The sequence below is a fragment of the Musa acuminata genome, chromosome BXJ2-10, assembly GCF_036884655.1.
Source record: "Musa acuminata AAA Group cultivar baxijiao chromosome BXJ2-10, Cavendish_Baxijiao_AAA, whole genome shotgun sequence".
Classification (NCBI taxonomy): domain Eukaryota; kingdom Viridiplantae; phylum Streptophyta; class Magnoliopsida; order Zingiberales; family Musaceae; genus Musa; species Musa acuminata.
This window is the reverse complement of record NC_088347.1, coordinates 28,162,572-28,184,719: the sequence shown is the minus strand read 5'-3', so window position 1 is coordinate 28,184,719 and position 22,148 is coordinate 28,162,572. Positions and strand designations below refer to the sequence as shown.

The following is a 22,148-nucleotide window of genomic DNA, read 5'->3' as shown; positions in this document are numbered from 1 at the left end:
GTTCTCAGCTTCTCCAAGTTTGTCCTAAAACGTACACACTGTCTCCGTCCGTGGAAATTCTTCTCTTCGGGAGTTCATGCACCCAAAAAAGCTGTTCTCAGCTTCTCCAAGCTTGTCCTAAAACGTACACACTGTCTCCGTCCGTGGAAATCCCATCTCCGTCCGTGGAGGCAACAGCAGAACCGGACGTGAAGCAGAAGCTTGTCTGCTGCTTGTCCTCTGCCAACAACAATCGTCTTCTTGCTCAGAAGCTCATCAAAAACACTTGTATTGTCTGTATCTATCAATCCAACGATCGCGGGAGATTTATCTACGCAAACCAGAGCTTGTTTTTGACGTTTCTTTTCCCTCGATCAGTTTTGTTACTCGTTATCTTTAACGATATCAGTAATATTGATTTTGCTACAAAGCTCAGTATGTAATTATCATATCATCGGAAGACGATTAAAAAGAACTTCATGAGGTCGGATTCTCTCATTCTTTTTTCCATATTTTATTTTTATTTTGGTAGCCTGACCTAATATCAAAAGAATTATGTTGGGAGCCTTAGTCGACACCATCGTTGGTTTTCATATATGATGGGTGCCTCAAAATTTACATATTTCTCAGCATCAATCTTCAGACAGCATAGATATTTCGATCAAAATATTAGGTGGGATTAGAGTTGCTCGCACGGATCATGCTGAGCAATACAAAGCCAAAGACCGACGTGCGACCATATCGATTAGTGTTCTTTCTCTCGTGGATTGTGTGCTATTATTCGCATGACAATACGAGTTCATGAAATCTGACTCTGATTTGAAAAGAAAGGGGAAGAATGGTAGCTGGTGATGACGCATGCGTCTTTTTCTTTCCTTTTTTTTTTCTTTTTCAATATTCCGATTTAATTTCACATTAAAATGAACAAAAATTCGAGTTCAATTTTAAACATTTTAAATCAGTTTTTCATATATATATATATATATATATATATATATAATATTGTGAAACATATTTTCACATAAATGTGAACCTTAAATTTACAAGGAGAAGCGAAAAAAAAAAACACTTAGTTGAGTCATATTTATGCAATTTTGCACACAAAAATATCAAATAGTATGTAAATGATTAATATGCACAATTTTATGGGTGCGTTTAGAATTCATATGAAATATGTATGAAGGGTCCAATGAATATTTTAAATATAAATTGATATTTGATAATTTTTTTCAAGTCATATTTGACTTAGATGACACATTGAAAATACTTAAATAACTAGTTCTACTTCACCATAGCATTAGCATTTTAGTATTTTATAATATTTTAATATTTATAAAATGTTAATGTGATATTTTAAATTTCAAAAGTAGAATATGATTTTATCTAAAATTATAAGATTGTCAAGGGTGGCATTAACATTTTAATATTTGTATGATACTAATATAATATTTAAAATTTCAAAGTATCCTATAACTTTATTTAAAATTATAAGATCGTTAAAATGATTTAGTGAAAAACCAATATTATCTATAAGACCAAAAAAATTTATATTTAATTGTAAGATTATATTTTATATTTATTATATATTTGGGCCATACAAAATTTCTTATAAGGTTTATTTATTTATTTTATTTAGTTATTAATTTAAATAAAAATGTATTCACTTTTGAATCAATATTAAAAATACTAGAAGGATGAATATGCCATACAAATATTTAATAAATTTTAAAATATAATTATGCTAAAATAATATTTATTTTAGTATATATTTAAAACATAGTTTCATCTATTATCTATTAAGCATTTAGGACATTTCACAACTGTAAGTTGACTAAAATATTTTCCTCTAATTATGTATTAAATCTATCTCCATAACTTGAGATTTTTTTTTTATTTTTTGCAATGGATAAATGATGAAATCGAGATTTAATAATCTTAAAATAGGATTATATCTTTGAAAATTATCATGGACTATATCATTATTTTAGATATTAAGTAAAAATGCCTAATTATTTTCATGTCGGTTAAGCAATTGCCAACCACGGAGGGATATGCCTACATGTCATCATATCGTATATTCAACAAATTCAATTCTAAAAATATCATATCTTATTCATACCCGCGACCGTTCTTCTAATGTTTAGGTGGGACCCACGCCTTTCCCTCACGTCTCTGGCCAGTGTCTTTTGGGTTCGTTGACTCCGCCCCAAGGACCACTGCGACTCTATTCAACATGGGATATCCAAAATTTGGACGGTCCGGATCAACCGACGGCACGATTCCAACCCCATCACACCGTCCCTTTAATATATATTTATCTTATTTTTACACCCCCCCACCCCCACCCCCCGCTCTCTTCCATCCCAATTCCGGTCTCCCTTTCCCTCTTTCCTCTCCTCGAAACCGCCGTCGCGATTGCAGAAGAGATCAAGGGAGAAGGACGCAGGAGAGAAGGAGCACCTCGTCGCTTCACTCTCCCCCGTATCGGAAACCCTGACCGTGATCCAGTCTCTCGTTTTGTCTCCGATTTCCGTCGATCAAGGGGTAAAAAGAAGATTGTAGGAATGGTTATTCGGCCGCCATTGAAGTGATCGAGGGTTTAATTCGTCGATCATGTCCTCCTCGTCGCCCGCCGTCAACTCTCAGTCGCCGAGTCTCAAGACCTATTTTAAGACTCCCGAGGGCCGATACAAGCTCCAGTACGAGAAGACCCACCCAGCCGCCGTCCTACACTACTCGCATGGCAAGGCCGTCTCCCAGGTACTGCTTGTTTGCATAGGGTTTCGGGCTTGTTCATCCCGTGTTTGTATCGATCAATCGTGAAAAGTTGGTTTTTGTTAGTTGACGATCGCCTATCTGAAGGAGAGGCCCACGACCCAGGCTTCGGCCACGCCGTCGATTCCGAGCGCTGGTGGAGTGAGGTCAGCAGCAGCTAGGTTGCTTGGTGCAGGAAATGGAAGCCGGGCGCTCAGTTTTGTTGGTGGTAATGGGGTGAGTCGGCCGGTGTCGGGGAGCAGCAGGATTGGAGGGTCTGCGGGAGCCTCAACGGGATCGGGCAGTTCGCAGCCGGTGGCCAATTTTGACGACAAAGGGACTTATCTTATATTCAACTCGGCCGACACTCTTTTCATCAGTGATCTCAATTCTCAGGACAAGGTTTTTCATCTAGTGGTTCAGATTTGCTTCACGTGGGTTGTATTTTATCTCACGACCGAATCCATTATAGGATCCTATCAAGTCCATACATTTCAGCAACTTGAACCCAGTTTGCCATGCCTTTGATTCAGAGGTGAAGGGTGGGCATGATTTGCTCATTGGTCTGCACACTGGAGACGGTCAGCTTAGATACCTATCAGTTACAATTAACTTATCATCTATCATTTGCTTGTTAGAATGATGGATCATTGTTCAGCCAACTTACATTTACGTGCATGGTTTTCTAGTCTATTCAGTGTCTTTGAGGCAACAACTACAGGATCCAGGGAGGAAGCTTGTTGCTGCTCACCACTACAACAAAGATGGCAGTATTAATAATAGGCACGTATGGCTCACTTGACCACAATTGAAATGCTCAACTATTGTAACTGACCACATTCTGATATTGTAATTGATGCCCTTCTATAAACTAATAACTAGTTTTCACACACCAGTTTTTATTGTATGTTGCTTTTTATTTTACATGAGATGATGTGGAACATGCATGCCTGCTTTTTTTATGGCCCATGGTGCGTCATACAGCAGCAACTTAGCAACTAAATAACTTTAATCGGCTTTTCAAAATTGTTAGATCAGTTTCTTTCAAACTAAAATGAAATTCTTACTACTTTCTTGAGGTGGTAAGTAAGCTTCATATTTAGGCCAAAAAAAAGCCATGAATTGTAAAATTTATCAGTATTGGTTTCTGCAAAATACTGATTATATTTTACCTTAGTTAATTTAGTAGATGACTCTTCGGATTTTGATTTGTCAATGATGAATGAGTTGTGTCTTAACAGCTTGTCTTTGAAGGAAAAATACATCCAGGAAACTTATGTCAAATAAGACTTCTCTCATTTAGAAACTAGGTATGATTTTTTTAGGCCTGAAATACTTGGTGTTGATATGGCAAAAAGAAGCAGACGAAGCATTTGTTTCTGGCCACTGTATATCATAGTATCACATGTAATACATAAAAGTCCATGCAAACTTCCATGAGGCCAGCCATGATTTCAAAGATTTCATAATTGTTGTTTATTTTGGCTCCAGAGGGGTTTCTCGCGATATATTTTAGGATATGGAGGGATAGCATATCTACCTTGGTTGTTGCAAGATAGAGCTCACCAATGTTGCAAACCTTCATGGTTCTTCTCTGATTTATAAAAAAAAAGACAAAAATAAAGGATAAAGTTCAAACTTCTATTTGTGAGAATCTGATTCTAGTAAGTAGTAAAATGAAGAAAAGTACCTCCTTTGGCAGGTAACTTGCGGACAACCTAATTGATGGTATATGAGGTTAAGATAGCTGACTGCTTCAATATAATTTGGGTTTAGATAAGATTTTTGAAATGTTCAGTAGAAGATGATTGCACAACTATATAACTCCTAAATGTTTTGGTGAGAAAAATGTTTTCCAATCATAAAATAGCTTGTTATTTTGTCTAGAATGACGATTCAAATGAAAATGGTTTTGGTATGTAAGGTGAAGGCATCACAGGTTGTAGGTACTTGTAATGTCATTTAGATTTGGCACATCATCTGTCTCATGTATGTCATGGCACATGCTTTATGTTCTAGGAGGTAACTGGTTGTCATAACTATGGCTCATGACACTTCACCTCTTTTTTGATAGAGAATTTATCATAAAAAGAAATTTGTAACCGATTGTGTATATAGAACAAATTGTAGATTTTTAAGCAAGCTCTAGACCCCTTAAATGTTAGATACTTCTGAAGAAGAAGAGTTTCTCCCTGAACACCAGACTAGTAGTCAATAGTGATGGAGGAAAAAAGCACCTTGTCATTATATTTTCGTTATTTTTTGTTTTGTATTTATGGTATTTGGCACTCTCTCTATTTCTATCTCTGTATGTATGCTTGTCAGAGGGGGAGAGTAGCTGTGGCTGGGAGGTTGTTCGGGCATATTCTTGGGTTGTGTTACTTTTGTTGTTCTTGTCTGTTGGTTACTTTGTTAATAACAGTTATTTGTTATTGATTGCTGAACTTTGGTTGGCTGCAAGGTTGTTCGGGCATTCTCGGATTGTATTACTTTTGTTTTTCTGGTCTGTTGGTTGCTTTGTTATTAGCAGTTATTTGTTAATGATTGATTAACTTTCATTGTTTCTGCAGTAGATGCACTTGTATTGCCTGGGTTCCAGAAGGTGATGGCACATTTGTTGTTGGTCATGCTGATGGAAACATATATGTGTATGAAAGGGTTGGTCATTAACAAACTATGTGATCATATTCTCAGTTTTATCTTTTCCTTTTTGTGTCTTTTGAATGGTAGCTGAAATGGGTACTTTTTTTTTACTTCAGAACAAAGATGGTACTGCTGATTGTTCTTTTCCTGCTATTAAAGATCAAGCTCAATTTGCAGTTGCACATGCACGGTCACCTAAGGTAACTTGTGGCTATATCTTTTACATTTTAAAACAAAATTGGATTTACTTTATGCTTCTTCTGTGTGCCACATGATCGTGTGTTCAGGAGATATTTGTTTGTCATATTAAATGTTGGCGAAATTGATATAATGATAATGAAATTCTGGTCACCATTATAAGGCACATCATATGCATTGTCTATAGATGCATGTATTTGGTGTTATAAGATATCTTGCAGTTAGTATCTTCTGTTATTGTGTCAAGTAAAAAAAAATTAACATTATTTTCGTTGCTACAATTTCTTTTTCTTTTTTTTTTAAGAAAATTTCGTTAGTAGGTTTCCTGCATTATGTTTGTGGGCTGTACAAGTAGGCATTGGTTCTTTAATTTTGTTTGATGCTTTCACATGAATTTTATCATGGATCATTCTTTTCTTTTTTTTCTGTGTTCTTGTAGATTTGACTGTAAAAGTTGATATGGTGATGACGAGTTCAAAGATTCATGGATAAAATTCTTGGAAGTCAGAAAAAAAAGGAAACACCACTACCACATGACTTGGTTTCGCTAGTGTGCAACCAAAAGGCAAAATGACCACTGTATTTTACTACATTCAAGAAATCTTTCAAACTGTTGTGCAACCATGTCATGAATGTCATACAGTTATCTAATTGAATTTGGATGATAAAATGAGAGAAATTTTTACTGGAATTATTGCATCTTCCATATAAGCTTATATCCTACTATTAATGGATGAAGATGATATGAATCAATCAAACATATATCCAGGAAGGTCATGGTTATCAGCAATGCTTTTAATTTCGTACCGTACTGGTATACCAAGCTTTGCTCGGTACGGTATGATACGCTAGGGCATACTGAGTGGTACACCCTTCTTTTAAGAAGAAACCATCTCGCATGCAAGCGAGGATGGTTTCTTCGTAAAAGAAGAAGAAACCATCACCCCCTTTCCATCTCGAGAGACAGAAAGGGGGTGATGGCGGAGCGGCTGAGGATGCGATGGGTTGCCTCCATCCCCAGCTCGAACTCATCCCCCGCGAGGCACTCTGCAATGCTCCTGCGACAGTCGGATCTGGCCGGGATCCGGCCTAGGGCGAGCTCATCTCCCGCTCCCCCGTCGCTGCCACCCTCAGTGATTGTGAGGAAGAAGACCAATATGACAGCGAAAGTGAGAAGGGGAAGCAACAATCCAACTTAGGCCACGATCCCTTTCTTCGTCATCGACCGCAACCTCCCCGACCACAGTGGCCATGATCCCTCCGCCCAAAATGAGTCAGGTCCATGTGCTAGTTTACACTCTACAGGTTACATGCCGGTCACTATGTATCAGACCGAGCGAAAAGGAGTTTCTTGTCTGAAAGTCATATTACAACTTCGATTTTGGCTTAAGATTGGAAGGTTCAAGCTTGATTGGACTTTGAAGTTTATGTGGACTATGAAATCCACTTCATTTATGCGTGACTAAATTTGAACTAAGCTTGGCTAAATTGAAATAATCAGTGTGAAGTGCTTGGTTCTGCTTGAGAATTTGCTTATTTGCGCTTAATAGTTTGTATAATGAGACCTGTTTGATCAAGATTTTAGGCCTAACTAATAATTAAAGCTGAGTGTGAACAAGATTAATTCGATCAATCTCGACTTGGTTATACCCCAGCTTGCGTTAATGTGCCTGATGCTATCATATAGAATTAATGTAATGCAAAAGTTGGATGTTGTAAGTTGTAACCCAGTTTACTAAAAGAATTTGATCAAAGAAATAAAGAGTGCAATGTTCTCTTACATTGCCCCTACTCATGCAGGGCATGTGCAGATACCAAGTACAAAGTTAGTCCATTGTGAAGATAGACACAAGTGTTCACATTCATAAAATGCCTGTCTGGCTTCTTTCCTTGTGAGGTTGAAATCTCATCATCTCATTTATCCAGCAAATTTGACTTATTAGACCAGAGTAATATATTATCCTATCCAGTGTGCATATCTTTGATGCCTACAGTGTGCTAATTTTCATTTTGTCGCTCGAGGATTCTATCAGATCTTTTTTGACTGGATCTTTCTTGACACCTAAGGACTAGTTTGTGATGTTCGTTTGGAAATATTTGATTCTTAGTTGCTGATGCTATTTGATGTTCTTGCAGAGCAATCCAATCGCTAGATGGCATATTTATCAAGGTTCGATCAATAGTTTATCTTTTTCATCTGATGGAACATGTTTGGCCACCGTTGGTAGAGATGGTATCCTTTTGCTCGAGAACTCTAGATCCTTATCCTGTGTTTTTGCAACATCAAGATTAACCTTTAACAGCTTCCTATTGCAGGTTACTTAAGAGTATTTGATTTTGCAAAAGACCAACTAAAATTTGGTGGGAGAAGCTATTATGGTGCCTTGCTATGTTGCACTTGGAGGTAGCTACGATGAGTCTAATGATTAACTTTCACATGTGCTTACAGTTCTCGGACTATATATTCTGCACGCTCAGTAGAAGATTTTCTCCCGATGGTTGTACATATTCTATGTCATAGATGCTTTTGCCATACTTTTCAATTACTGCCCATGTCAATGTGATAAAACTAGCCTTTCAATTAGCTCAGATGACATCCAATCTTTGGACCCTAACTACGTATTTTCTCACTACTACATACAAAGCTTTCTTCTTATATTCATGTTCTGTTCTGTTGTCTTGCATGTGCCTTGCGAGCTCAATGAGCTTTTGAGCATTCTATCCTTGTAAGTGGGACTGTTAAGATTTCTCAAATAACCCTGCTGTCTATGCATGCACCGGTCTAAATCAGTATCCTTATCTGTGCTTTTTGGATGTATTTTACTAGGAAATTACTTTTAAGTGCATCTTTGTTAGTTTCATTACTGTCCATTTGATGAACTTTTTGGATTTGTCAAGTCTTTGTTTCTTTTTGAAGAAAGTTGACTATGGATTTGCTATTAACTCTCTTAGTTCGGATGGAAAGTATATATTGACCGGTGGAGAAGATGATTTAGTGCAAGTTTGGAGTACTGAAGATAGGAAAATAGTAGCCTGCGGTGAGGGCCATAATTCATGGGTAAGTTTGTCATGCAGTCAGATGTCAAATGGCTTGAACATTCACTTGATCACTTATAACATACTAATAAGTTGATTGGCAGGTTAGTGGAGTTGCTTTTGATTCGTATTGGTCAACACCAAATTCAGAAGGAACAGGAGAAAATGTTGTCTATCGTTTTGGTTCTGTCGGTCAGGTAAACTATGCCTATGCAAAAGTCAACTAAACAAGCTAAGATGAAGCTCTGAGAATATGCTTGATGTCTGTTTTTCTTTCACACACTGTTACAAATACAGTGTGAAATTGAGCCTCGACTATCAGTAATGAATGCTCTCTGAGGATGCCAGATCTGTTAGCATCAAATGCTTATTAGTCTGTAGCAATTAATCTTGTATGAGTTGTATGTAGTTTGACTTATTTTTGTACATAGCAGTTCAGTTTGACTACTTGGAATTTCAGTTAATTTTCCCAATTTGGACCTTTAGTATAACAAACAAGAGATTAAGATGGAGTTCTATGAGGCTGGTACCAGAAAATATCTCATACACTAAAGCTTAGTGTCTAGTCTATCGGCATGTCTACACTCTTGTATGATGTTTTGTATTATGGTTTCGGTTAAAAGATTAAAATGCTTAATTAAGAGCAGTGTATTTTGCTCTTCCAATATAGAGCAAATTGGCAATGGAATTTTTTTTTTTAACTGCAAATGAATTATTTAAGATTTAATGTGACTCTACTCATCAAAAGTTTGGCTAGTGTTTATTTTCAATTTTTTGTTCTCTCTTTCTATTATCGTTCAATTTATCTACATCTTACAACCCTCGTTGCAGATTATCATCACTGGGTTTTATGCTTTCTTATGCTATATGAGGTTCTTAAATTTTCCACAAATTTCTCCATATTGTTTTAGTTATTCTTCTAGGTTTCTGTCTCATGAATATAGATTGTCTTTTTGTCATCCTTAGCTGGAATCCTTGTTCCTTATCACTTTCATAATTTCTACTCTTTAAAATTTCCTTCAATGACACTTCTATCTTTAGATTGCTTATTCATATGATTGTGTCTCAAGTCCATGCTAGATTATTCTTCACGAGTCTTGGACCCTTTTGTGGAAAGTGGAAACCAACATGCATGTACATAGCTGTAAACAACTAGACAAGCATGCTTGATTTAACTGGTTTTAACTTCCTGCTGACCATCTGTCTGATTTTGTTTCTTTTTGTGTCTGGAAATGAGGTGGTTAATTCCATCTTTTATTTTCACCGAAGAATCTGGTTTTAGTTAGTTACCACTGACCACAAATCTGAGCGGTAAAATGCCTTGTAAGCTTTTCATCACCTCCTTTTGTTGAATTTCTAAGTATCATTTGTATGTTGCTTGCTTTCTGTCGACACTGCATTTGCAAGATGATGTGGTACTTGATTTTGTAGCTTTTTTTTTACAATTATTGACTATCCAGGTTTGTGCTTTTTCTCTCTTTCTGTCTGAAAGATCTTTTTGGTATACATGCTTGCAGGACACACAGCTACTTTTGTGGGACTTGGCCATGGACGAAATTGTTGTGCCACTGCGTTGCGGTCCTCCTGGTGGTTCACCTACTTTCAACAGTGGAAGTCCTGCTGCTCATTGGGATAGTGTTTGTGTTGTGGGCTCCCTCCAGCCTTCTCCAAGCATAAGAGATGTGCCAAAATTTTCTCCTCTAGTTGCCCATCGTGCGCATGTGGATCCCCTTTCTGAGTTGATATTTACTAATGAATCTGTTGTCACAATTTCACGGGAGGGGCATATCAAAATATGGATGAGGCCCAGGCATGCCGAGAGCAACGAATCAAGCTCGTCCGAGGCAGTTGTGCCCACTGCTAGCGTGAAGGACAGACCTACCACATCTTCCATCAAGAACAGCAGTTTCAGTTACAAGCAATCATCATCAGTTCTCTTTTCGTGATACCGCCAGCCTAATCATCAATTGATGTTCTTTGTGAATGCAGAGTTAATTTGACAACTCAATCTAAGCATGAAGAGGTTGTCAAATCTCACTGGCATCATTTCCAGAGTGAGTTGTCGATGAAGTTTATGGGGGGCTCTACGCCGGACGATCTTTCTGTTAGCAGTATGTTGAGACTGCCATTTTGTGTGGCAACTGAGCAAATAATGGAATATACTCTCTTGTAGATAGATAGATATATTCCAACCCAAAGGCCAAAAGTAGCCTCATACCGTAGCTTGCATGTTATAGTTTTACATGTCGGATCGTGGAATTGCGTTGTGGGAAATATATTCCCTTTCGCCTATCAAACATTTCTCCAAATATATAATCCACCAGTAGGCCTGTAAATCATAGTGGAGAAGATTTTATTAGCTCACAATTTTCTGCTGGTGCTCTCGAAAGGCTTGTTGTCTTCTTTGTTACACACTTTGTGCTGCAATTTTTTTTTTGATTTGGAGACATTTCACACGATAGTCTTCTGGAAGATACAAGTTCTAATTAGAAGTATACTTCAATTTATTATTCTAACACTGGTTAGGTTATCGTGCATGATTTATTCATCTGCTTTGGTGCATGATTTACCCAGAAAAATCAGAGTATCCCTATCATGAGGTTATCTATTGGCATTGAAACTAGCAACTATGAAGTGCAGAAGAGCTAAAGCCACCGTCTCTGAAATCCGAACTATGTTCATAAATATGTTGTAGAAGTATATCAAAAGAATCCACAAATTTATGAGATTAATGGATGGAGTGGATGTGCAATGGATATACAAAAAAAAGGAGGAATCAGGACAAGAATGCCTTTCTTGTAAAAGAAGAGTGACTCGAGAATTGTTGACACAAGCAACTAAAAGTCTGAGATGTTGCCTCTGCTCACCTAAGCAGGATAAGAGTATTCTCCTGTCAACAATCATGCCTGCCACCTGTTTTGTAGACAATAGTGGAGGAGCTGCAAATTAAAATGCAGCAGTGACTGGGATAACCAATCATGCAGCTTAAGTTAAAAGGGAGTTGGTGGCGATTGATGCATGAAGCGGGACACTTATGATTTAATTAACTCATTAGCAGCCAAGCTTTGCTAGCATTATACTTCCATCAGTTGACCATCACACTATTCTTGGCTTCTCTTTTGAGAAAATTGCAAGGACTACTGCACACCAGAATTCATTGCAAAATATTTGAAAATAAAAGAACACAAGATCAAACCATTAAATAAGAAGAAAAAGAAAAAAGAAATTAAAAAAAAGTTATTATACAAGGAGAAAATATGATATTTCGAATAATTCAACCGATTTCAACATTCTTCCTGGTCTTCCTATTTTTTGCGACATATATATAGAGTTCAACACCCAAGAATCAAAGATATCTAATTCAATAATGTTCTACGCGAAATATTCCATTCTTACCTCTAACACAATATGAACAGACCAAGAGATATGCTCATTTTCAAGTATCACTTGAATAGCAACAAACTGCAATAAATTTTCAAGGAACAGTCAAAATGGAAGTTCAGTATCAACATGGAAGATCTGAATCAAATGACAGTGTGAGTTTTAATACAATGTAACATGCTGATAAATGAATTACTGCAGACATGAGATATACATCACAAACTCCAAATGAGCAATAAAACAGCTTAGGCATAACTGCTTCTCCGAGAAACAGGAGATCAAAGTTTAGGATAAATGATCAAGGAAACCATCAGAGAACTGAACATATGTATCATCTCTGTGATTTCTAGCTATGATCATCATCCCAGATGATTCAACTTCGAGCTCTCTCCATTATTCTGGACAAGCTTCAAGAACCAGCATCATTTATGGAAGGAGAACAAACTTTCAGAAGTATCAAATGATGGTTGCTGAAGCCCGTCAATTCCACCAAAGGTGAATGAGTCAAAGTTCATAGAGGAGAAATAGCCAAGATCATTGTCAGTACCATTTAACCCTGAAAAATTAGTATCCTCGATAACATTTCCAGATATGAGATAATCTATGTCTTCCTCTTTAGCCATGACTTCATCACTCTGCCCTTGAACTGACATTCCCTGGGTTTTAACTTCATCCATGGAGAGTGCAGGTGTATGACCTTGAAACAAAGCAATGTGCCCAAACAGCTTGTCCTTCCTAGAGAATGTAGTACCACAAGAACAAAGCCACTTGTTACTACCACAGTGCTTCTCATGAGTTTTCAGGTCTGCCATAACCGAAAATTTCTTGCTATTGCATCTACGGCAGGTGTAACTTTTGTCACAATGGCTCCTCTTGTAATGGTTCTTCACACATAAAATTGTCTTGAGAGGCTGGAAGTTCTTGTGTTCTTTGTTCCTCTTGCAACCAATAAAAGGGCACGAATACCTCTTTATAGGTACGGGCTCGGAGCTTCCTTCCTTGCTTGGCTTGGCAAGAGCAGACGGGCTCTTGTACTCATCCCCGTGGCCTCTCATATGCATCCTTAAGTTGGCATCCCTTTTGAATCCCTTTCCACATATTGCACAGAAGTGTGTATGTGGCGCTAATATTTCCTCCTTCTCAAGTTGCAAGACTTCGTATGATCCAAGAGGGAGGTTTTCTCCACTTACACCATCTTCGTTGTCCTTCACATCATTGTCTTCTGTGGAAATTGGCTTCATGCCCTCATCATCCCAGTCACTCAAACCTTTGATCAGCTCTTCATATTCAGAATCTTTGGTTCCCTCTGAAAGAAGATTATTATCATTCTGTCGTAGAATATCAACTAGATCCAAATCAGAGGCAGAATTGGCGATACCACCAATTTGTCCAGAAGAGTTGATGCCAGATGCCAAAGCATTCTTGATCAACGGAAGAAGGGTACCAGCTGTAGAGATTAACTCAATTATGGTGCAAGTTAGATCTGTGTTTATGAGCTGCTGCTGTGCAGCAAATTCATTTGGTTGGATCGACAGCTGCCTTTCGTCGCTAAGAGTGGATCGGACTATGTCCTGAATTTGATGGATCTTCTGCCCAAGGATATCGAGGCTGTTAAGCACAGCCCTTGGATCCCAGTTCATTGCTACTCGCTGGGCCTGGTTTGACTGATGAAACGAATTATCCAAGTGTGAGGAGAACTTGGGCAGGGATTGTTCGGTTTCTCTAGCATCAAACTCGGTGGCTCGTTGGTTCTGATTAAGATTTCTAGATTGGCTACTCATGGAAGAGCAAGCTTCAAAAGTTGGCATCTGCTTAGGGTGCATCCGCCACTTTTAAGGTTCTGCCATGAAAAAAACCATCACTTAAGCTTATACCAAAACATAATAGATTCTCCAAAAATGTTAGTTTCAATTACATACAAGAAATATCCATAAATCAATTTACGGGGGACTACTTGGGGCATGGCAAAGACAGAGAGGAATTCGAATGTATAGTTCTAAAGAAGCCCTTTAGTTGAACTGAAACATAGAAAAGATAGTTCCTTTACTCAGAAAGGAAAGGCGAAGAACACCTATATAGATCAAGAAGCTCTTCTCTCAATCAAAACTAACCTATTCAAATGATCTAAATGATTAAGCTTCAAATCATATGAGCGAACACCATACACTTCACAGCACCAGAGCATAAAATGGCTGTAGATTTTGCTCAAAAGCTGCAGCCTTTCCACAAGGATCACACGAAAGATCCAGCTTATACGACTCTCCACATCAAAGGGGAAAACGGAGGCTTACAGATTTGGGATCCGACGAGTTGGAACAGCCAAATCGAGCAGAGACTCGACGCTGCCACCGCTGAAGGTACCGATCGAGAGCCCATGCAAGCGGCGATTCAACGCCTTGGGTCTCTCTAAGATCCGACTCCCGCTTCCCCCGCCCCCCCTCCTTCCACGAAGACGATCCCACGTTGTGGGTTGACCTCTACGTTGTCTTTTGTTTACTTTCAATACTGACACAGTGAGTTTTGTATTTGAAGCTTAAGGTGTAACTCAAGAGCTCCAGATGTTATTTTGGGTCTCACGCTTCGTTGCTGGAAGACATATGGCTTATCTTTGTCTCACACGGGGGCACTAGTTAATCTAACGTACTAACGTGGATCATGAGCCAACTTACGTTCCCGGACGGATCCACTGACGATCGGACCGTCGAGATTCGAAGAGAGCCACGCGTCTTTGAATGGGAACGGTCCGTTTCAACTGGAGAATCTATTATTGGACTAAATGTTGGGCCACACAGGCCGTGGCCCAATGTCACTTCCACTCCCTAAACTGGGCCATAAAGGCCCATTATGGTATTCTTGACATGAGTCCTATTAGCTTCTAACAGTGGACTTTTTACGAAAATAAAATTTTTAATATTATATATATATAATGTCAAATTTTTTTAATAAAATATGTATATTTTGGGTATTTTCCAAAAGGGACATCATCTTTTGCTTATTCACAAATAATACTTTTAATTTATAAAATACCTAAAACATCTCTCAAAAGTTTTGTTGTCAAAATTTTTCACTAATTTTTACTATTTTTTAATTTTTACAGTACTTTTATTTTACTTGTTTATAATATTTTTAATCATATATTATAGTGTTATATTGATGTACTAAAAATACTATATATGTTATTGAAAAACACTATAAGTGACATCATATCGTGTTTCTTATGTTTCCATTACTTATATACCATTACAATAATATATTTTTAGGCCTGTAGTTAGTTTAATTGAAGTTACAAATCTAGTTAGATCATTTATAGTATTTTCAAGTCGGTTTTATAGTGTTTTTGTTATGACGATCAAAACATTATAACATACCAAAAACATTATAAGAAATCAAAAATATTATAACAGATGAAAAAAATTTAATTTTTTAAATTAGAACTACTATTTGAGAATAAAAATAAAATTGAGGGTGCTGATTAAAAAATATCCAAAAACATGAGTATCTTCTAAAAAATATCACACACACACACACATATATATATATATATATATTATATGCACGCGTATATAATATATAATATATGATGTTTGGACTTGGATGACTTTTTCCAACCTTGAAAACAAATCACAATGTTCCAATGGGTTCAATCAATCTCCAACTTGAACAAATTCAGCACCACTTTGGACTCTTCACCAGCTGATGTGTCCATGAGCTGTAGATCATTTGTATCACCTGTGTCCTTTCCTTCTCATGCACTTTGTCCCTACTTGTTCTGAGAATAGTTTCACTTCTTTTCATGTGTCTCAACTCACTAACTCATCCTCTAGCTTGTCCTTCTCAACTGTGGATGGGACTGTACATGCTTCAGGTTTTGACTGCTTCTGCTGTCTTCTTCACTCCAAGCTGTTCCTTTGTTCAATTTTTATACTTTTGGCTTTTCCTTGTTACTGTCTTGTTGTGATGCAGATGTTTTCTACATGATGAATTATTCTGAGCTTGCAATGCTCCTTTGATGTTGTTTCATGGCAGAGAGAGAGAGAATATGTTTACTCCATCCTTCATCTGTCACAGAGGCTGTTTGGAATTTGTTCAAGTAAAAATATACTAAGAAATCTAAGAAAACAAATCAAAACAATTTGCATCATGAAAGTAATTGATCTTTCCTAATCAAAGTTTGTGCTATCAATTGCTTTGGAAGTAATTGTTTATGATGAGGACAGAATGAAAATTTTACAATCTGTAAGAATGCATAATATATCTTTTTATTCCAATAATTAAATAGGATTTTCAGACTAGTACTTAGTTTTAAGAATAAAGGAGGCAAAGAAAAATACTTCTTATTTTGTTGTTCAATAAAATAATAGTATTTCTGATACATTTCACCTAAAATGAATGCACTGATTAATGGATGATGATGTCAATTAATAGTACAGTCAATGATCTTTTAAGGGCTAAATTTAGTGCACAACTCATGTCAAAGCCTCTAACAGATGGTCTTGAGAAGAGCAGACAACTGATACGGATGATTTTGCTGATTGATTTATTGTCGCCTGAAATCAAGGTTTAATTGTTCTTCCTTTCAGTTTGACTGAATCTTTCAGAGATCTCTCATCCGATGGCCACATGGAATGATCTATGTCAAGTCTGTCAGAAAACATTGACCTCCTTCCCCCAGAAGATTTTTGTTACAGAAATCCAGTGGGTATTTGAAAAGTATTGCAAGAAGATCAGCCCTGTGAGCACAAATTGACTTCAGTTCTTCCCATCAAACTTTTTCTCAGTTTTCCCGTGGGCTACTCTGCAAACAGAGAGAGAGAGAGAGAGAGAGAGAGAGAGAGAGAGGTGCAAAAAGAGAAACATAAAAGAGAAACATTCTTGTATTGTTTACGTTTTCCTATCTATAGGAGCAGAGGTGACCTGGTCTCCTTTTTGTGTTCTCAACCCTCGGTCTTTCACCTGCAGGTCCATCGCTCTCTCTGCTTCTCCCTTATTCTTCACCACAACACTGCAAAAAATCTCGTGAACTACGAAATGTGGAACTCTAAATCGCAACTTCTCCCTCCTCCGGCAAGAAGCCTCTACCCTCATCCCTGAAAGCTGGCTCCTCGTCCAAGAAATCCAATCCAGAAACCAGAAAGAAGCAATCTTTGTCAGGCGAAGCACCTAAAAATCCAGTTTTTCTTGCGACCGGCGAGAAGCCGCCGCCCTCATCCCTGAAAGCTAGCTCATCGTCCAAGAAACCCATTACAGAAACCAGAAAGAAGCAATCTTTGTCAGGCGAAGCACCTAAAAATCCAGTTTTTCTTGCGACCGGCACGAAGCCTCGGCCCTCATCCCTGAAAGCTAGCTCATCGTCCAAGAAATCCATTTCAGAAACCAGAAAGAAGCAATCTTTGTCAGGATAAGCACCTGAAAATCCAGTTTTTCTTGCGAAAGCGCAAGATCGCATATTTCGTTCACTATCCATGGATCAATCCTCATCCCTCCCTCCCCACCACTCCTCGAAGCCCTCCTCGGTCCTCCCTTACAAGACGCCCAATGTTCGCGACCATTACCGTGTGGGGAAGAAGCTCGGGCAGGGGCAGTTCGGCACGACGTATCTCTGCGTCGATAAGGCCAGTGGCAAGGAGTACGCCTGCAAGTCCATCCCCAAGCGCAAGCTCCTCTGCCGCGAGGACTACGAGGACGTCTGGCGTGAGATCCAGATCATGCACCATCTCTCGGAGCACCCCAATGTCGTCAGGATAAAGGATACCTACGAGGACCCTCTGTTCGTGCACCTGGTGATGGAGCTCTGTGCCGGCGGGGAGCTCTTCGATAGGATCATCCAGAAGGGGCACTACAGCGAAAGGAAGGCGGCGCAGCTGATCAAGACTATTGTGGGAGTGGTAGAGGGGTGCCACTCGCTAGGGGTGATGCATCGAGATCTGAAGCCGGAAAATTTCTTGTTTGCAAGCCAGGATGAGGATGCTGCTCTCAGAGCGACGGATTTCGGGCTGTCCGTGTTCTACAAACCAGGTTGGTCAGCTTGTTATTCTCTTCCTACTTAGAATCTCCTCACTGAAATAACTTTATCTTTGATTACTCATAGGTATCTTATTTTTATGGCATTTTAATGTACATGTTGTTCTGGTATATTCGTAACATTAATGTGATACTATTTGGTCATAGTATTGGCTCTTTGTTGGAATCGCATTGAGTATATTGCATTTACCTTTTTTTTTCTGGATACGAGTATTAGAATCGTATGCCCTTCGCACTCGCCGATAATTGGAAGATCTCTGACAGAGTATTGTAACAGAAGCTTTGGGAAGATTAGCTGTTGGATGTTTAGATTATCATTCGTTCATTTTAAGTTGGGACTGCACGTTTCTTTATGCCATCACAGATTCATGAGCTATTTATCATCATTGCTGGAATTTGCCTGCTGAACTCCGAAAAGATTCTTATATCTGAAAGCAATGATATTTACTAGTCCCATCACTTGAATCCGCAAACGATGTTTAGTACAGTTTTTGATTTAAAACAAAGGTTTAATGTTATCGTTGCAAGATATTGCTCATTGTTGAAGATCGACACTGCTACTCCAAAATTGATCTGACTTTCTGGAAGCCCTTCTGGATATTCTTCATCATGTTAAAGTAATTGCATGACTGACTTCAGGTGCATATATGTCCTGTTATCCAATGAAATTGATTGAAAGCTCTTCCTGTGATAGGTGAACATCATGTTTCACTTATTCTATAGCTCATTTTTTAAGAACGTTTGCAGGTGACACATTTTCTGATGTTGTCGGGAGCCCATATTATGTTGCACCTGAGGTATTGCGGAAATACTATGGTCCAGAAGCAGACGTGTGGAGCGCAGGTGTCATTTTATATATTTTGTTGAGTGGGGTGCCACCTTTTTGGGCAGGTATAATGTTTCTGAATCTCGACCTTAGGATCATCGAGTCTGCTGTATTTTATACTACATGGGGTACTTAGTTGGTCTTTTGTTCCTCGTTGGCTTTCAGAGACTGAAGCAGGGATCTTCAGAGAGATTCTACAAGGCCATTTAGACTTTGAATCAGAACCATGGCCTTGCATTTCTGATAGTGCTAAAGACTTGATACGGAATATGCTCAACAGGAATCCAAAGAAAAGATTTACTGCTCATCAAGTACTTTGTGAGTATTCTGATTAGCGAATGTGATTTTTAAGAATTTATTTTGATTGGCAAAAGGAATTTCCCAGAAGGTTGGACAATTTTCAACTCTCTATAACATGAATTGTCTGTGCCAGGCCACCCATGGATTGTTGATGACAGAGTTGCACCAGATAAACCACTGGATTCTGCTGTCTTATCTCGCCTGAAGCAGTTCTCAGCAATGAACAAACTCAAGAAGATGGCCTTGAAGGCAAATCCTTTTTCCCCAAAACAACTTGTCAATGACTTTTTATATGAATATGTCATTGAATTTCTAAGTACATCTGGTTATTAACTCCATTATGCTAGTTGACATAGCATGAATGCATTTAATTACATAGATTGATAAAGGTTTTCTAGATTTTCATGTCAAAATGCTAAATAATCAAATTCCTTATACCAACAGAAGCTGCTTCTGAACTTACTAAAAGCTATCTGTTTGACTGCATATGTACTAACTATATGAGGCATCCTTTCCGTTCCAAGAAGCACTAATTGAGGTTAAAATAAAATATTTATTGCTTGGAGACTAGGAAATTTTTACCAAAAAATGCCTCAGAAAAGCCAACATGGCTGCTGTTTTAGGAATGATGATTTTATACTGTACGCAATCCATTAATTGAATTGATGGTTCAGGAAAAAGTATAAATAAAAAAAGTTGATGGTTCAGAGGTGTTTTCTTCAGAGTAGATTGTCCCTTCTGGCAATGGCAATGTTCCATAACTCTAAGAAATTGGGAACCCTGATGTTCCATATTCAGGTAGTATAAGTGATAGCTTTTCAAAAGTCGCTGCACTGATATTGCATTTGACCACTATGGAGGAAAGATAATTTTCTGCAGAAGCATAAGCGTAAATCTCCATTTTGTCTGGTCCTTCCTATGCGGTCTCATGTAAATATGGAGAAAAAAGGTTTGCATCATATTGATGAATTATTATTGTGGATGCATCCAAAGCCAAAACACTTTTGTTTTGTCAAAAGCATCAGAAAATTGAACTGAATGACCGTTGGTTACCCTGGTCATTTGCTTCAACACGTACATGTTTGAACCATGCCATAAACTGCTAGAAACCATTTTTTTTATTTCTTTATTCTATCACATTCTGGTTTCCTAGTGGTTGAACATTTAGGCTTTTCTCTCTTCCTTTCCATTCTTTTGTCTCTTTTCTTTTTTTGGTGCTGGAGAGCTTTTGATGTGAAGGGGGTTTCTGGGAGATGGTTTGGGGTTTCCAAGGGTGCATCTTGCAACAAGATTTACCAAGTACAAATTGATGGGATTGACACTGTACTCTACCTCATTAGTTTGGGAGCGTGATTATGATCTGAGGAATAACCTTCGTTGCTTGAACATGTTTGATCATTAACAGAATATGCATCACTAAGATACCTGATATGATTGTATCAAACTCTTTTGTTGAATTCCATTTACATGTGTTTCATAAGTAGATTTGATCGATTCTATGTTTTCTTGTTCAGCATGCTAACTTCCTAGATGATTATACAACTATATAAAACTTGAAAATTTGACTAGTTTAATGTATTTTATGATCTAATTTAACTATATAACATTTAATAACTTAATTGCTGTCTCTGGTTCAATTTTCTTGTGCATATAGTACAGGTGAATATTTTCTTTGTTGGTGGTGGGTGAATTGCCATTTGCATGTATAAATGTAGATTTGCTTTGACAAAATTTGCTGGTTTGGATCAATTATCGGACTGAAGAACATCACAAAAGTCTGATTTATCAAAAATGTCTTGAGTTCATATCTCAAAACTAGCAGATTCTAGCAATGTTAGTAAAAAAGCTTTCGATTGTGCTCTCATGCAGAATGTCTATTTTGAATCATGAGTTTTCAAGTTAATATTGTGCATTTCCTTGTTCGAAAGGTCATTGCTGAAAGCCTATCGGAAGAAGAGATTGGTGGCTTGAAGGAACTGTTCAAAATGATTGATACAGACAATAGTGGGACAATAACATTTGACGAACTCAAAGATGGTATGAGAAGAGTGGGTTCTGAACTGATGGAATCTGAAATCCAAGCACTTATGAATGCGGTACACAAAACAAACACGGAAACTTGTGGCTTTTGCTTTCTCTTGCATTACTAATTGCTTTCAGCAACTCTTCTTCTCCCTGTTTCTTGTTGGTTTTTCTCGCAAATACATCTCTGTTGGTGAAACTTCACATTGTGTTGCTTGAACTGGTGGCAGGCAGACATAGACAACAGTGGCACCATAGATTACGGTGAATTCCTCGCGGCGACATTGCACATGAACAAGCTGGAGAGGGAAGAGAACTTAGTGTCGGCATTCTCTTTTTTCGATAAAGATGGAAGTGGCTACATCACTGTCGATGAACTCTCACAAGCTTGCAAAGAATTTGGTCTCGACGATGTTCATCTTGATGATATGATTAAAGAGATCGATCAAGACAACGTGCGTACCATATCTGTTATTTTCTCCGGCCACTGGTTTTTGCTTCTTCCTATCAAATTGTTTTCTACTGTGTGCTTGCAGGATGGACAAATAGATTACAACGAATTTGCGGCTATGATGAGAAAGGGCAATGGAGAAATTGGAAGGAGGACCATGAGAAACAGTCTGAGAATCAACCTGGGTGATGCCCTCAAGATCACTGAACGCTAGCACGGTGCCTACCGAAAATGTAAAAGCTGGGAGTTCCATTTTGGAAGATGATTCCATTATCACATGAATGATATTGTTCATGCAATCCGGACATGTTTAAGGTTATTGTGCCGGTAATGTCCCGACTTTGATAATTAGTTTTGCAGTACTGTTCTCTATATGAACCTCTATATGCTCTTTGTCTTGCATAAGAGTTCATACTTTCAGAATAAATTTGCTGAAAGCAGCCCGATTACAAGACACCGATCATGTAAAGATCTGAACTATCGATAGGAAAATCCTGAATTCATCACTCATCAAGGTAACGATGGTTAAACTATAAA

At 38.0% G+C, this 22,148-nt stretch overlaps 3 protein-coding genes across 6 annotated transcripts; 2 read left to right on the top strand and 1 right to left on the bottom strand.

The window, feature by feature from the left end:
• The first annotated feature begins 2,322 nt into the window (after positions 1-2,322).
• On the top strand, positions 2,323-10,977 carry LOC135624926 (probable catabolite repression protein creC). 3 transcript variants are annotated; one of them, XM_065129031.1, is made up of 11 exons: positions 2,323-2,739; positions 2,842-3,135; positions 3,206-3,314; positions 3,423-3,516; positions 5,304-5,391; positions 5,493-5,576; positions 7,711-7,807; positions 7,891-7,978; positions 8,527-8,632; positions 8,715-8,807; positions 10,128-10,977. In XM_065129031.1, the coding sequence occupies exons 1-11, from the start codon at positions 2,593-2,595 to the stop codon at positions 10,554-10,556; spliced, it is 1,629 nt and encodes a 542-aa protein (XP_064985103.1). In that variant the 5' UTR covers positions 2,323-2,592; the 3' UTR covers positions 10,557-10,977. The 3 variants fall into 3 exon arrangements, with proteins under 3 accessions (XP_064985103.1, XP_064985102.1, XP_064985101.1); XM_065129030.1 differs by having other exon boundaries at positions 2,821-3,135; positions 5,307-5,391; XM_065129029.1 differs by having other exon boundaries at positions 2,821-3,135.
• A 1,074-nt stretch (positions 10,978-12,051) lies between these two features.
• Positions 12,052-14,477, bottom strand: LOC103968384 (zinc finger protein STOP1 homolog). 2 transcript variants are annotated; one of them, XM_009381569.3, is made up of 2 exons: positions 14,283-14,477; positions 12,052-13,831 (listed from the first exon to the last, which is right to left on the bottom strand). In XM_009381569.3, the coding sequence occupies exon 2, from the start codon at positions 13,812-13,814 to the stop codon at positions 12,414-12,416; it is 1,401 nt and encodes a 466-aa protein (XP_009379844.2). In that variant the 5' UTR covers positions 13,815-13,831; positions 14,283-14,477; the 3' UTR covers positions 12,052-12,413. The 2 variants fall into 2 exon arrangements, with proteins under 2 accessions (XP_009379844.2, XP_009379845.2); XM_009381570.3 differs by lacking the exon at positions 14,283-14,477 and adding an exon at positions 14,103-14,275.
• A 2,021-nt stretch (positions 14,478-16,498) lies between these two features.
• On the top strand, positions 16,499-22,065 carry LOC135583711 (calcium-dependent protein kinase 24-like). Its single transcript, XM_065129028.1, has 7 exons — positions 16,499-18,006; positions 18,760-18,903; positions 19,004-19,156; positions 19,272-19,387; positions 21,067-21,234; positions 21,391-21,615; positions 21,697-22,065. Exons 1-7 carry the CDS (start codon positions 17,454-17,456, stop codon positions 21,823-21,825), a joined length of 1,488 nt encoding a protein of 495 aa, XP_064985100.1. The 5' UTR covers positions 16,499-17,453; the 3' UTR covers positions 21,826-22,065.
• Positions 22,066-22,148: the final 83 nt, after the last annotated feature.